The 15,986-nt window shown below is 38.2% G+C and overlaps 1 protein-coding gene across 5 annotated transcripts in view; it reads right to left on the bottom strand.

The window, feature by feature from the left end:
* tcf12 (transcription factor 12) overlaps positions 1 to 15,986 on the bottom strand; it is a 108,917-nt gene that overhangs the window by 39,035 nt on the left and 53,896 nt on the right. For all 5 annotated transcript variants that reach the window (XM_030078201.1, XM_030078192.1, XM_030078210.1 and 2 more), the window contains exons 6-8: positions 11,545 to 11,606; positions 3,309 to 3,441; positions 1,317 to 1,369 (exon numbers count right to left, since the gene is read on the bottom strand). In XM_030078201.1, coding sequence (XP_029934061.1) covers positions 1,317 to 1,369; positions 3,309 to 3,441; positions 11,545 to 11,606 — 248 coding nt within the window. The remainder of the gene's footprint in view (positions 1 to 1,316; positions 1,370 to 3,308; positions 3,442 to 11,544; positions 11,607 to 15,986) is intronic.

Here is a 15,986-nt window from a genome sequence, read left to right on the forward strand (position 1 = left end):
TACTCTTATGAGTCACAGAACCGCACCTGCGCCCATGTGTTAAGCATTGACAAATAAAAGCCCAGCGTCCATTTACACAACAAAGAGATGTAACCCGCAAGGCAACCATTCTTTGCCTCCCTCCCTTCTCCCTGACAAGACCCCCAATATATCACTTACTTAAGAGGAAGGCAGCGCACGTTTCTCATGCTGCCAGACTGCCTGTCTCCCCCATGCTCTGACAAACTTGTATTCAAATACAAATCCGAAAAACAAAACACATCCCAGCCTTTCATGTCCCGTGGCCTGTTCCATATTTGATTTCAGGGTAACAGTGACAGAGGTGACGATTATCACAGCTCTGAAAGGCAAATCCAGTCTCTGAGTCCCTCATCAAAAAAAAAAAAAAAAAAGAAAAAAAAATCCTTTTTTTGTTTAACAAAAGAACAGAGGAGGGCGGGATTTTGGTAAACCAGTTGCTTATAAAAAAAAAAAAAATCACTGTTACTAGTAGTAGGAATTTAAGGCAAGGCTTAATGGAACCTTTGCCAATCCACCGGGGTTTTAACAATGAACATCTGACTTAGTGATTTATGCATATTAATGAACTTCTACACCCCCCGTTCAGGCAAGTGCAAGCTGAGCTCCACACTTCTCTGCATCCTAATGGTTTCTGCTCCACTGGGATCATTACCAATAGAAATTTCAGAGATTCTGTGCTATTAATCTCTGTCTGTCCTTCTGTTCGGCTACATAATGACTAATTAAACATCAAAAGAGCAGAGCTGGGGATCCGCTCTGACAGCTCTGCTCTCTGCGTCCCCTCTCCCAGGAGAGGCTATGAGGAGGCCAGAATGTGACAGGGCAGCGCTGAAAATCAATCACCTCGAGGTGCACATGTGTACGCTTGCACGCAAACACACACTCATACACGTTTGTGCACATGCAGCCACGCGCGGACATATGCACAAACAAAAAACGCTCAAGTATACTTTAACATATCCTTCAGAGGCATTCTCACACTAACACTGGAACCACATACACAAATATTTAAATAACACACAAGCATGCACAGTTAAAACTTCGGGGGGGTTGGGAGGTGGGTTTCGACCCTGAGCAAATGTTTCAAGCAGCCCAAAAAAACCCAAAACAAAACAAAACAAAACAAAGAAACAAAAAAAAAAACCCACAAGTGAGCTGCCATCCAAGTTGCATGATGGTGTTGTCAAGAGCACTCTTTGTGAGTGTGTGTGTACGTATAGATGTGTTTGTATGTGCCAAAGTAAGCTCTATTATGTCTATTCATTTGAGAAACAGGGAGACTATCTTCCACTCACAGATGAAGGCAGGCCAGGAGGGACCTTGCGAACTTTCTTTGTTTGTAGAGGATCTGTGGAAAGATAAAAGCACATGTACTCACTAGTCAGCAAAAAGCAACCAACTATAAATGGCTTGTAAACAAACCCTAACTCTTTGCTTTTCCAGGCACTGGTTTCATCAGCAAAATTCACCAGAAGTTTATTTTCTAATCAGTTACAACTGCCATTCAAGATTTAAAGGAAAATTTGACCTCTGGAGACTCTTACACTCTGTTACATATCATCAAACTGTGATGTTCAGTGCAATGCATGACATATTTTGAGATGAAGTGTTTATTTTTTAATTTCAGTTTGTGGTTTTCCTACATTTCCCAGAGTGTTGACAACCTCCAGACAATGGGCGTGAACCTGTTCCATTTAGCTGTGGGTTGAACATAAAAAAAAAAAAAAAAAAAAAAAAAAAATCACAAACACTTTTTTTTTCAATATTTGAGAAAACACTTGTGTGACCTCTGGTTCATATAGCAAACAAGCTATTGAAATTTGCATGTGCGTTTATACATAAGAATGAAATACTGAAACCAGTGGTGGGTAATTCCTCTTTCAGTCCCCAGTAAATGCATCTGTCGTTCTATTTGTTTACTTTATGAGTTGTTGATGGCACATGACCTATCCACTGAAAATCCAATACCAAGGTAATTTGACACATGTTTTTATGTATGGGTGAAGAAAACAATAACACAATTAGTACTGTAGTTGCCGCCGTGCCCTCATGCAAAATATTTTGTTTTTGCTTTTGATCATACAGGGAAAAATCCATTGTGAAAGAGGAAGAGACAAATTTCCTCTCTAACAGTAGCCTCAATAGACCATGGATGTTTTCTTCATAGTGTTGATATTCTAGCGTGGAAATTTAAGGTCAAATTAAGGCAAAGATCCAGACACACTGTATGCATGTAGAGCTAGATGCAGCCACAGTAAATGGAACATTTCATAGTCCTTTACATCTCATTAAAGGTTTAGAGAAATTTCCTGCTCTATTAATAGCAGCATGGACTAATAGCCTATTTTTTTCCCCTAATTTCAATAACATTTTTGGTTAAAAAATATCAGCTGTGAGTGGAGACATTACACTGTAGTAAACATCTAAATGTTTGGATAACTTCTATGAAAGGGTTAAATTTATTGTGGGGACTTTTGACCATAGTTTTTCCATTCGAGACAGAAAATTTGTTAGTGATCACTGTATCTCATTTCCATACAAATAAAAAAACGTCTTATATGGTCCTATACTGGTTATTTCATGTAAACATAATGTTTAGGCTCTTCATATCTTGCTATTATTTTTTTTATAGGACATATTCAAAGATGTCAAAAATGTCAATTTAATTTTATCAGTTTAGCAGTTTACTTTACCTTGAATGTCGCTCATTCAATTTCCATCCAGAATAATGATAAATCACATAGAAATACAACAAACAACTACTCATTATGGGTAAATGTTAGGGGTGAATAATATGGCCAAAATCTTCTATTATGGTATATGTAATTATATATCACTAGTATATGTCACAATATAATAATTTTTTATAATAGTAGATAGTTAACTTTTTTTTTTTTTTTTTGTCTTGAAAAAACATATCCTGCTGATTTAAAGCATTCAGAAGAAGTTTTATTTCCATTTTTAAAAACATTTGATTTGGATTTCAAATATTTTCATCACAAATCATATTACAGCCACCTGGGCCTACAACACACTTGTGTATCACTGCTTCCCAGAATCCCACAGTCCCACACTCACAAGTGGGTTGACTGTTTAGTTGTCTTTTCAGATTGGCTAGACACCTTCATGACCAGTGTAATATCACCCATATAACACTTTTTCATTGAGGCAAGCAAGCTAACTAAAGGCTAAATTCATGTGTACAGAGATGTTACACAACATAAAAAATTAAAACTATATGGGAATTTTTAAAACATTGTCAGTATAATCATTGGGATGATACTAACCGATGGGAGAGGGGTCTTGTAGCGAACGTCTTCTGGGATTGGCCCCAGTGAAGGAATAGAAAGGAGTAGCGGATTTCCCCGATGTGGCCACAGAACTGGGACTCGCCAGCCCGATGTCTGACCTTAGAGTTGTCTGAGAGAGAAAACAGACAAATCCTGAAATATGTGGACAATTGGGGAAGCATTCATTGTGTGTCAGAAGTGGCCTATGTGTGAGTATTTGCAGTATCAATGATCTAGTGATTTCATGCATGTCAACCTCAATTTATCAACGAGGCTATTAAGGAAAATTAATACTCAGAAAGAAGTGGCCTGTCTGAAAAAGAGGGTTCTGATATTTTTTTACACTGTTTGAGTTAGGGGAAACAGTTCAAACAAGTTCGTAAAAACTTTTATGAAGAGACAGTGACATGATTTTGCTGTCCATTACTTCTTGGGTTGTTACATGGTACAGGAGCTCTAACACAGTATTTCCTCTACATTCACTCAGCCATGATGCACCACCACAGTAACAACATTACCATGACATCTAAGTTAAATGGGAAATTAACAAAACAAGTGTCCAAATATACAGTGTTTTAGTGTCACAACATGCACATGCAGCAAAACAACGAGCGTCAGTGGACATGGAACAATTGTCACTGCTGCGACAATGGCCACAGACCTAGACCTCTAGCTACACCTCTTTTAGTTTTCAGTCTCTAGACTGTGGAACAAACAGGAGGGCTCTGCCCAAGGACCTCACGGTGCAGTCTGACTTATAGACAGTTAAATGGTCAGTAATGTAGCTAGGAGCTAAAACATATCAAACTTTAAAAGCAGTTATTAAAATCTTAATATTTATTCTATAGGCAACCACTTCAGGGAGGCTAAATTTGGTGTGATATGGTCTCTATTTATGGGAGCAGACAGATTCCATGCTGCAGCATTCTGAAAACGCAGGAGGCATGACACAGACTTTTGTATAAGGCAGAAATAAAGACAGCTGCAGACTATCCCTAGATGTAAGGACAAATAACAATTTCAAATTTATTATCCCTAAGAGAACCTGCAAAAAAAGACCTTCAGGGAGGGTAACATTTAACAACGTGGTTCCTACAGGATGCCAATCTACATAACTCTACTCACAACAGTTTCTTCTGCTTGTTCTTATTGTATTGAATCCCCTCTCTGCCTGGGGACTTCAATACAGTAAGAACTCAAAACTTTTGGATTACATCTTAAGATTCCTAGCGATTCCTAGGAGGAACAAACTGCTAAAATGTATCCCTGGGGTGTTATCATATATGGAGGTTTCTCTTGTAAGTTCCTTAAGAATCTCATGAAACTCTTAAGACTATGCAAATGAAGGTGAAAACTGAAAACCCACAGAAGAGTCCTCTAGTGTGTCCCTAGCTTTAAAGAGGATGGGGCCGAGAACTGACCCCTGAGGAATCCCACAGGCTTTATCTTGAGAAGAGCAAGAATTAAGAAAATTAATCATCTATCTAATCAGTCTAGTGCTGTATCCAAAAGAGGATGCTGAGTTGAAGAGATGACAAATCCCGACTGTAGCATCCTGTTGTGTTAATTGTATTTCAGTAGCTGGCTTCTAGTCAGCACAGTCTGTAGTCTTTACTCAAAATGTTTAAATGCACAATCTATATTAAACTGCTTCCCATAAACAGTAAAAGTCAAAATCATAACAATATAGATAAGATATTTCAGTTCTGTTTAGTTTTTACATTCACCTCTTAGTGTTATTATATTGACAATTTATATCTGATATAATTTGAGTAATCCTCAAGCTTTTTTGGCCAATTAATATAAAATTGTTGCAGTGGTTATACAAACTGTTTTAACACAGAAATCATTTTCAAAGTTATATAGCACTGGTAAAAATTTGATTGATTTGGAAAAGACAGAAACTCAGACAGCTAGCCCAATGCGAAGTCTGATGAGCCTTGTTCAGTGCTGCTCACAGCATTCTTTTGAAAGATTATTTTTGCTATTTTTGCATGTATTGGAGATTTGAAAGTGGAAACAGACAGGAAACACTGTCATAGAAAGAGAGGGTATGGCTCCTAGGTCGGAGTCAAACATGAGATGCTGCTGTTACATGGTACAGTGTGTATCTTAGACCACTGAGACACCAGGACAAGCTCTTGCTTCCAGCACTCTGTAACATGCTGCTCTTGTTTATTCTGTGTCACAGAATGGATTGTTAAAGCTCAACATGTCATCCTATCACCATTATCCTTTTGACCTCTACAGCCCCACAAAACTGGGTTAAGATGCCAATTAAGAGCCTGGTCTAATTAGGCTAAGCGGCTGCAGACTTTAAATGGAAGGGCAGGATCGGGTGAGTGAAAAACTCAGTGGGGTGTGCAGGAGCTGGCCTGTAAGCTTGTCTCACATGCTACCTGGAAGCCCCTTTGAAGGCTGAGAACTGACAGGGTAACATGTACTGCTGTAACTAATGATTTGACTTTTTAAATTGTCGATCAGACTGTTTTTTTTTTTTGTTTGTTTTGTTTTAATTAATAATTTTGACTATTGTAAAAAATAATGAAAAATAGTCATCAAAGGTTAACAGAGCCCAATTTTAGCAAGAACATGAGCTCAAGACCAATTAATTGATAAACAAAATTAATGATAATTTTCTGCTGACGGACTGATTGCAATTAATTGATTCAGCACTAGTAACAAGTGACATCTTACTAGCAAAGATTAGCAACACTGTATACAGCTATGATCTTTCCTCAATCCCAATGTGGGATGCAAAATAAAACCAAATTTAGATGATCACTCCTTTCAAACACATGTAAGGTGCACTGCAAAAGCGATGGATATCTGTTTTTTTCTGTTTTCCTAACTTGAAATGTAGGGCAAACAAAGTATACACAGGCATATCTACATGTAGGTGTTCAGTCAAAAAAAAAAAAAAAGATAATCCACTGGATTATGCAGGAATACCCACAACACTGTGTGCAATCACAATGAATCCCACAGATTTATTTATTAGTTACATATAGAATAAAAATCATGATTAAATCTATGGAATTCATCAGGCGTGCATACAGTGTAGCTCTTCTTTCTATATAACTTGAAATGTAGGCCATCAAACCATGTTAAAGTCAACCGCAATACAATGAGAGAAAGAGTGGAGGGAAACAGGTTCTGTAAAGTGGCAACATGTCATTGATGCCAAAGCACTGACAACAAGACACAACGGACCCGCTTCTACTGTTGCCTTTGTTCACTGATATTGAATCCTTGTAGCAATACTGAGTCAAGCCTCTTTGTCAGGAGCTATGCAAGAAGAAACCACTGAGGAGACAGATCAAATGAAATACCAATCCTTTCTACAAGTATTAAAGATTTGAGAGACCTGGAGACAGCGATGTTTCTGTGTTTGGCTGCTTGTGATTGACTGTGACCTGCTTGCCAGTGAACACCTCTGGATTAGTTTCATTCACACAAGTATCAGCTGGTAAGGCGTTTTCCACCTCAAGCTGAGGAATCAGATAATCATATTCCCACAACTGAAATACCTGGGAGTCAGTGCTGGCTCGAGGCTTTTAGGGCCTCCAAAATGTCTTCAGGGGCCCCCAGTGGGGAAAGTTAGAGTAGCAACATGAAATATTTTCAAGTTGTAATTTGCAGGTCAAAGACATTTTTGGTTCAGAGCAGCAAAACAAATGTGGATCATTGTATTCATTTTCAACTAAGTACCAGCAGCGCTAGCTCTTCCATTACTCATATCATGCAGAATGTATGGGCCACCTCACACCTAGTGAGTGACTTCTATCCACCCCATTTTTTTTTTTTTTTACATCTCTAAACTAAAAAAAAAAAAGTACTTGTAATGAGCTCAAGGGTAACTGAATGTTAGCTAGTTAGCAATCAATCGCTCTCAGTGACACTGCTTTGAAATCCATTTTGAACCCCTTCAACTAGCATGATGCATATGTGCAGTGCATTACTTTACACATTAATACAAAGTAATACAGAGTTCAAATGACGCCAAGTGTTAATGTTAGCTAGCCTGGTACATGTTTACGTTTTAAACTTAAATATTTTACAACCATTATTGTTAAGAGGCATCATGTGTTATCTTTTTTTTTTTTTTTTTTTTTTTAAATAAAAACTTCACAATAGTTGAATTTAGGATTAATTTGAGTTTGTGACAGTACAATTCTGAGATTTTACATTTTCCAGCTTGCATTTTAACCAGGCAGAGATGCATACTCTAATGAAAAGACTCTAGAAATTAGAGTTTCTTGAAAGGAAAGGAGGGAAACAAAAACATGACCAGAGAGAAAACAGACACAACCCACAGAAAAAACAGTGGAACAATAAAATAATCATATGTCTACAAACTGGATGAAAAGCTTCCAATAACAGAAGCCTCAGAAAATATCAGGAAGCAGTGGTGAGGATGCAAGTCCACCAACATAGTAAAGCTGTACGCTAATTTTAAGTTTTTACTTGTATCATTACCAGGTGTGTGGGAGATTGGTCTGTTAACAATGTGCAAAGTGTTTGGTTCTTTTCATTAAGCAGCCTGTAAATTGGTAGGGATGTGTTGCATTTTGCTATACTTTGCTATAATAAACTAATGTTTATTATCTATAAATGACCAAAAAAGATATTTAGAGCAAGCGGAGTCTTACTCTAAAGAAAGAGCATAGAGCAAAGAAAAGGAAAATAACAGAGCATAACAGTCCACAGCTGGTTGCAGCACTTACAATATCCAAACCAGTAAGAAATGAGGAAGTACATATCATGTTCAAATGATGTAGTGATACAGTGCTGAGAGAGCCAAACTGCCTCAGTGTGATGACAAGTCGATAACTGATATGTTGCTTGGCAGATATCTGAAGCAATTAAAGTACTTGACAAAAGGCAAGCTCTTAGGAGATTGTGTTTTTCAAATTTCCATTCACACTCCTCTGAAGAAGAAAATAAATGTAAAATTTTATTATCTTGTGGGATGGATTGTGAAAGTCCCAGCAGACAGGGGTTAGGAAAATGGTGTGAGCATTTGGATGCTCGTTAAAACACAACAGCAGATGATCTTGGCACCAGAGAGCCTTTGCTTATGTGCAAATCCTGTGCCGTGAAAGGTTCAGTGGCGGAGCCCTACCAATAACCATTATGTTAATATGGCTGTTCCCAGCCTAAATTCTTTTTAGATTCTCTGAGGAATGAAATAGCTTTTCTGGTCTTCCTGTTATTCTTCTGTGACCAGGAAAACTCTAACTCTCCTCTCTAACTAGGCTCAGATCTCTGCAGCTGCAGGCCTGCATGAATTCCCCCGCTCCTACTCAAAATGTCTCAATTCGTATTCTCTCCCAAACTGTTTTCATCAATAAGCGAGCAACTTTGACCACTAGTTGTTTTATTTTCAACGTCTCTGATCTGCACATACCCGCTGGTGATCAAGTTGGTGAAGGCAGAGATTCTGCTCAACAAGCTGACAGGAATTTCACATTGTGATGCAGAGATGGAAACCCAGTTATCCATGGTCCACCAAGTGTGAGTAAAATAGAATATTTCCAGTAAAAGAGTGTTTTGAGTAGGGATTTAAAAAATTACAGGCTCCACTAGATGAAGTTCCTCAAGCAGGCTGTTCCACAGCATGGGGGCTCTGGCAGCAAAACCTTGAGTTATAAGTCTGGATGTGGTGATAGCTAGAGGACTTGTGTAGCACCATCTCAGGCTGCACTCAGGCTCTGTTAATTTGTCTAAAGGACCTTGTTGAGCCAGAAAAACTAACAGATCTTAAAATTTGATCTAAAATCAACCGGAAGTCAATGCAAGGAACCTGGAATGGAGCAGGCTTAGAGGTAAGTGCAGAGGTAATATGGCCCCACCCCCTAGTCCTGTCTAAAAGTCTGGCTGCAGCATTTTGTCAAGAGAGCTCTTACTTGCACAGGAGTAGAGGGATTTACAATAATCCAAGCATGATGAAATAAAGGCATGGATTACCTTTTCGAGATCAACTGTGGCAAGGCAAATTCTAATTTTAGCAATGTTTTTTAGTTGTAGGAAATATGACTGAACAACCCTCTTTACCTGAGAGACAAAAAACTAGAGGTATATGAATGCCATATTCATGAAAGACAAAGCGCCCTTTTGGCCACACCACAACTGAGAGATACTTTTTTGTTTCTAATCACAACAGGAAATATTGTATTGGCAAGATATGATTTAAAGAAACTATGAGCATTGTCAGTGACCCTGAGAAAATGAGAAGAATGCGCAGTCAAGAGTAGCATTTTGTTCACTTCTGTATAGCCAAAGATAAAGTCAAAAAGCAAAGAGGCCTAACTCAGGTCAAAATGAATGAGCGGCTATGTCCTCAATAAGTTAGCTGCTGCCCACAGCAGAGCTCATGTACAAAGGTAACATTAGCTAATCATGCTGTGGGCAAAACTCTGCTACTTTCTATAAGCTCAATAAGGCAAAATGTTATATGCATATTGTGTATTGCTATCATGACAAGAAAATCAACCCGTTCATTCATGACACTGAAGAAAGTTTTGCATCAAAATGCCTACTGACCCAGCCATTCAAACATCAAAGGTCTACTTCATAAAATCTCAGAAGACATTAAGAATCATGTTTTACAGATATCCACAGAAAGACCATCTGGATGAAACATGCTGCAGTGTTGCTGAGATCAGGGGTCTTGTGTTGCTAAAACAACAAGTTAATCTTGGACCCAAAGGTGTCATTCTTCTCAAAAATGCTGACAGAAGTTGCCTGTGAATGAACTGTCTTGTCAGAACTGTTTTGCCCATAAAGTCTTCTCTGATCACTGTTTCTTTTATGAAATATTATATAACATAAATTTCAATGTACGTGTGCCTAACCCTTGGTTAGAACATATAAAATGTAACCAAAAACAGGGTGTGGGAAAAATATGATGCAAATTAGTGGTGGGTCAATTGATCTGGCAACATGAGGAACAGGGAACAAGGCAGGATGTCTTCATTTGACCCCACTGAGGAATCATTTGGCATAGTTTTACTACAGGCTACAGGCAATAGTACAAACAAAATTAGCCATGATTCAGGCAAAGACAGAGAAAGAGCTTGATTTATAGATGTTTTCAGATTGTAATCAATAACAGCTGTAACCTCTGTGTTGTTAGAACACAGTTGTATTGTTCTGCACTGACATTAATAATGTCACTTCTTGTTATTGTAGTTGTGCTACTGCCATACATGGTGAGTAGCTAACATAGCCAACATGCTACAACAATAACACTGAGGCAGCCATATCTTGGCAAAGTTAACTCTAAATTCTTTGTGCAATGACCTTTTTTTTTTTTTTGTTACTTTACCTGCGATAACATGAATGCTGTTATTGCAACAGTTTTTGGTCTCATGTTTCTTCATGGGCAGTGCTTTTAGTCATCCTTAGGGAATGTAAACATTTTTATTTTTGTCCCAGTCCTTATTGGACACCCAACCACACAACACCGTAAGTTTTTATTAATTTTTTTGGTCTTGTTTTTTTTTTTTTTTTTTTTTTTTTTAACAAAACAAGGCAAAACTGTCTTTGCTACATAAGGTAACCTACGTTGTCCTCAATTTAGTAAAGGAAGTGTTTACTGGGAAGGAGCTTGCAGGTGGATTCTACCTCACATGTATTGTTATACAATGTATATATTCAAATGAAAATCAAATTCAAAAACGAAGCTGGAATGGAGATTCTCTGGTTGTACTGGTTTCATGACATGACAAGTGTGTTGTGTTACACTGCAGGAAAAGTCCAAATTAACAGAGGAAACCAAAGACAAAAAAAGAATGGAAGGCGAGCTGGAAAATTAGATCTCCCCTTATTTAACTGCACACATCAGGCAAAGGGAGGGACCCTTGGCTCGTGCAAACAATCAAGACAGAAGTGTGGCTTTAGAGAGGGAGACCTGGGCTCAGTGGAACTGGCCTAATGCAGGTGCTGAATGTTGCATTGTTGCTGCTTCTGCTAATGAGACTAAACCAGAGGACAATATGTGTGGATATACACCATATCTCTATATATCACTATTATAACTCTCATTCTCAAATACTGTTTGTACTGCCACCCCACTGTGATTCCTTTTAACTTAAATTTCACTTAAACTCCATATGTATAATAATCTAAATGAATATTTTTTTGTTTATACTATAAAAAAAAGTTGAAATAAGATATCAAGATTCTTTATACTTTAGACCAAAAAGGGCATAATGGATGGAAAACTCACCTGACAGCCAGGTGCTCCGGGATCTCTCCCATAGCCGAGAAATGAAGCCCTTTCTGATTTACCTGTTTAAATAAAGAAAAAAACAGAAGAAAAAAAAGGCTATTATTATCATTTGAAATACAATCATGGTAGGCATTCTAATAATAAATGATCTGAAATAAGAAGCACATGACCATAGGCACTTTAATAAAAACACCAAATAACTAAGGACATACAACTCACTATCAGTGTACAACTCTATTTCTCCTTATGAGTGAATTAAGCTTGTTAACTAGACAATGTTTTGTTGGCAGCTGCTGCTATTTGGCTCTTTAACATTGTCAAGTCATCAGTTATAAAGGAGATGAGCATTTTTAACCTTTATTTATCCAGGGAAAATCAACTGAATATGCTTGAGTGGCAGTGCTTCACAATGCAGCTCCACACATTCACACCTGGGAGCTCAACTACAGTCTTGTTTGTCACTGAGCAGTTGGCAGTATCAGTGCCCTGCTCATTAACAACAGCTGCTGAGAGTAGAGAGAGATTTATCCATTTCCTTTAGCCACACATTACACCCCAGCTGTCCAAAGATCCAAAACAGTGACCTTACGATCACAAACCTGCTTCACCAACGTCTTGGCTACTGCTGGCAACCCAATGATGGCACAATAAGAGAAACTGCACTGAAACAATGACCTCTAAGAAAGCAGAGGTTCAGAATCATGCAAAATGCTTCATGATGCTGCTAGGTATTGTTACGGACCTCACACTTCACACAATATTAATATTACATACGCTATATCTGGGTTAATTAACACAAACAAACAGTGTATGCACTGTATTGCAGCTAAACAGGTATACACCTAGTTACAACACAAGACATAAGTGATGAATTTTACATAAAAAGATTATGACAGCACACAAAAAGAATGGGTAGGGTAGGACAGCAATCCAGGGGTCACACATCATAAAAAGGTTTTGAACTAAATCATTTGCCATACCTTTTACTATAGTTTGAAAGTAAGAGAATGTGATCAGTTCCTAAAGTTTCAGGTCGTTCTGTAAGTTGTTGCCTACAGCACGGGCAGATACCATAAAAGGCTTTTTTGCCCATCTCACTCCTGGCTTTAGGTATCTTTAAAGAGGATCATAAAACTAAAATGGCTGCAAACAACTGTCTTGATGTAACAACATAAATAAGTTGGAAGCTCTCCTGAAACCACCTTTTAAATTAAGAAGTACAAATGACCAAGATTTCCACAGTCTTGGCATACAATATACAGCGGTGTGTGAGAGCCTTTACTGAACCTGAACTTGAACACTATTAAAGGGGTTCAGTACTCTCAGATTTAACCACAGCCTGCTACAAAACAGGTTGTGTCAGGTACAAGAGAAGGTCTGTATAACCACAGTAGTTTAATACTAAAGGGCAAAGCTAACAGATGTCCTTTTAATAAGCTGATATGTCCCATTTTTGCATTTGAACCCAAAATGCAGTCTAACATCTGCCTTTAGACTTTCTGACAATGGCTTTTTGACACCTGTCATTAATATTGAACAGATATGATTTGGTGAATAGCGCCTCCACATATTTCAACACTGCAGAAAAATGGTCATTAGAGTAACACCTCAAGAACCAGAGTTTTTTTTTTTTTCTGAGCTCATTCTGAGTCTGAAAAAAATAAAATGAAGATGTATTGGGGTATTGTGGAGCAAAATGCAAAAAATAAACCACAATCCCAAATATGATCATATGAAGAACATAAATCAGTATTATACTGATAGTGACTTCTTTGTCTATGAGAAAGTTTTTAATATAGTGATGGCAATGTACAGCAAAGAATATAGTTTGAGTGGGTTATTCACTGATAGAGCATTAAGTCTCCAAGAGACTTTCCATCAGTGTCACACGTCTGGCATGCACTTCTCAAAGAGAGGCTTCCAAGCAGCCATCAGGGGAAAAAAAAAAAGAAAAGTCGCAGCACACAATGCACATGAATCATGCACTTCACAATATCCAAACTCAGCAGTTTTATTCCCGTGGAAAAACAAACAAACAAAAAAATGAAAGCTCCTACAGGAAAATGATGAATAACTTTAACAACATCATACATTATTTTTGTCAGACTTCCAAATATTACAAGCACAGACACAAGCATTGGAACTAAATTCTGTTTACTCTGGGGAAAAGGTAAATATTTTTAGTGAGTTAAAAACTTGCATAGCCTGGATCTTTTGTTACACAATGACTGATCTGAACATTGCTTTCACAGGCGCAGGTGAACAGAGCAGCATCTAAAAGAATTCACATGTGCTTATCTGAGCAGTCCTCCAGGAGACAGTTGTGCTGCATCTGTGCAGGCCGTCTCCAGAGACTGAGGAAACTGTGGAAATCACGGAAAGATGGTTTAACTGACAAAGCTGCCTGTCTTGTTGTATCAATGTAGTTAATTTGATGCGATACAACAATTCCTCTCTTACAAAATGCAATAGGATTAAGTTGTCACTTTCCAACAACGTGGGAGTATGATGAAACATCTCTCCTGAATTTTATCTTTGTCTCTTATTTAAAAATTACTTCAGCGTGGCTTAGTAAAATTCATTATTATTACACATTACATGTCCCCTCTGAGGAAAAGGTCCGGTCAAGTCCACGGGTGAAATATTCATCGGCAGCATGTGTTTTTTGGTCACACACACCATGTCTGCTGTGAATAATTGATGGGCAGTGCACTTGTCTCAGACCCCAGCAGGGCAGACGGATGCACTCATGAAAACTCCCTCTCACTGTCTGGGAGAGGGAGCCACACAGCTCCCTCAAACCTCTGGAGCCAGCCAGGCCAAGCGTTCTAACATGCACTGGGTCCTGTGCATAACCAACTTCAGAAGCCCAAACTGAGAGGATCTCCAAGGAATCAGTTGATAAATAGGCATGTAACTGTTAAGCGTGACACTGTGCGTAACCACCTATTGGAGCACAGCCATGGTAAGCAAACTGAGACGGGATGTTGGGTGTGTGTGTGTGTGTGTGTGGGTGTGGGTGAGGGGGTCATCTGGGGCTACACAGAAACCAACCATGTGTATTATGAGGCATATAAGATGCTCTTAGATTTTTAGAGTATAACAGAATATATTATGATAACATTTTGATGAATATAGCTAAGGTCCTAAATTGACTTTTTGGCTCAACTGCAAATGGGAGGTAAACTGAGGAAATTTGCCAGCCAAAAATCCATTTGTTACCAGCCGTAAAACTGCATTAACTGCATTTCTGGAGGCTTAACACCGTAAATGTGTCACCGCATCTCCAATAACAGGTAATACAGATGTTTCTCACGGCAAAAACATAGACAGACATGGTGTAGAAAGCGCCAAGTAGTAGTCAGCTGCTTTGCTTTGATTGGCTCACGTCTGGACAGGTATGGTGGACAATGAGGGCCCTATTAGTCTCAGCTGGTACACATAAAAAACACAACGATGTAAATCTGACCCTAGGCTGTAATCTCAAATTATTTACAGGCCACATGGCTGATTATATCAATTTATTTAATTAATTAGTAATTTCCATGTGTAACTTTAGCTATAGTGGTTTACATTTGCTTTGACCAAACTTTTCACCTAAAGTCACTTTAGGGGGTAAATAATAGAACAGCTACAACAGTCCAATAAGTTCAGCAAAAAACCTCCCATTACTCTAAGGCAGTCTTTAAAACCTATTACAATATGCAAAATCCTAGACCACACCTTGTCTCATAGCACGATATTGATATAATACTAATATATCACCCAATCTTGCGTGATCCAACACACTCAAGTGTCAGCAAAACAACTGACCTGTGCTGCCCCTTCAAGTGCTGGCCAAAATATAATCACAAGAGCAGAACACATGAAAAGCCCAACAAAGAAGCGGTGTTTCCTCTGGATTCATTTAGCAGTGGTACATAACCAAAGCAAGGAAACTGTTGCAAGTTACTATTATGGAAAACTAAAAAAGTGTAGTCCATTGTTTCAGAAGTGATGATTACATTTTGATTAAAATCATTTTTCGCACTAGAACCGCAACTTGAATCATAACCTGGGCCCAAACAACGACAGATATGGGACAAATATAGAATCGTCACTCAAATCACCACAGCTGCACAAAAACTACAGAGGAAACACTGAAAGAAGTATGAATGATGGAGTTAGGAAAGTTTTTCTCTGATACCACTGTTGACCAGATGTGATTTGAGAGGCAAAGCATGGAAGCTCAGTTAACGATTGATGTTTATGTTTGGCATCCTAGGAAAATAATTGGTACAGGCATGATTTATAATCGGTTTGAACTTTAAGCTGTCATTGAATTTGTTTATAATTAATAATAAAAAAAACATTAATAAAAAACATGAGATACATGATGTACATTTTCCTTTGTTCTGCTTCTACAGTATATCGTAGCCGAGTTTCCCAGAGATGTTAGT

This window comes from Myripristis murdjan, chromosome 3 (genome assembly GCF_902150065.1).
Source record: "Myripristis murdjan chromosome 3, fMyrMur1.1, whole genome shotgun sequence".
Lineage (NCBI taxonomy): Eukaryota > Metazoa > Chordata > Actinopteri > Holocentriformes > Holocentridae > Myripristis > Myripristis murdjan.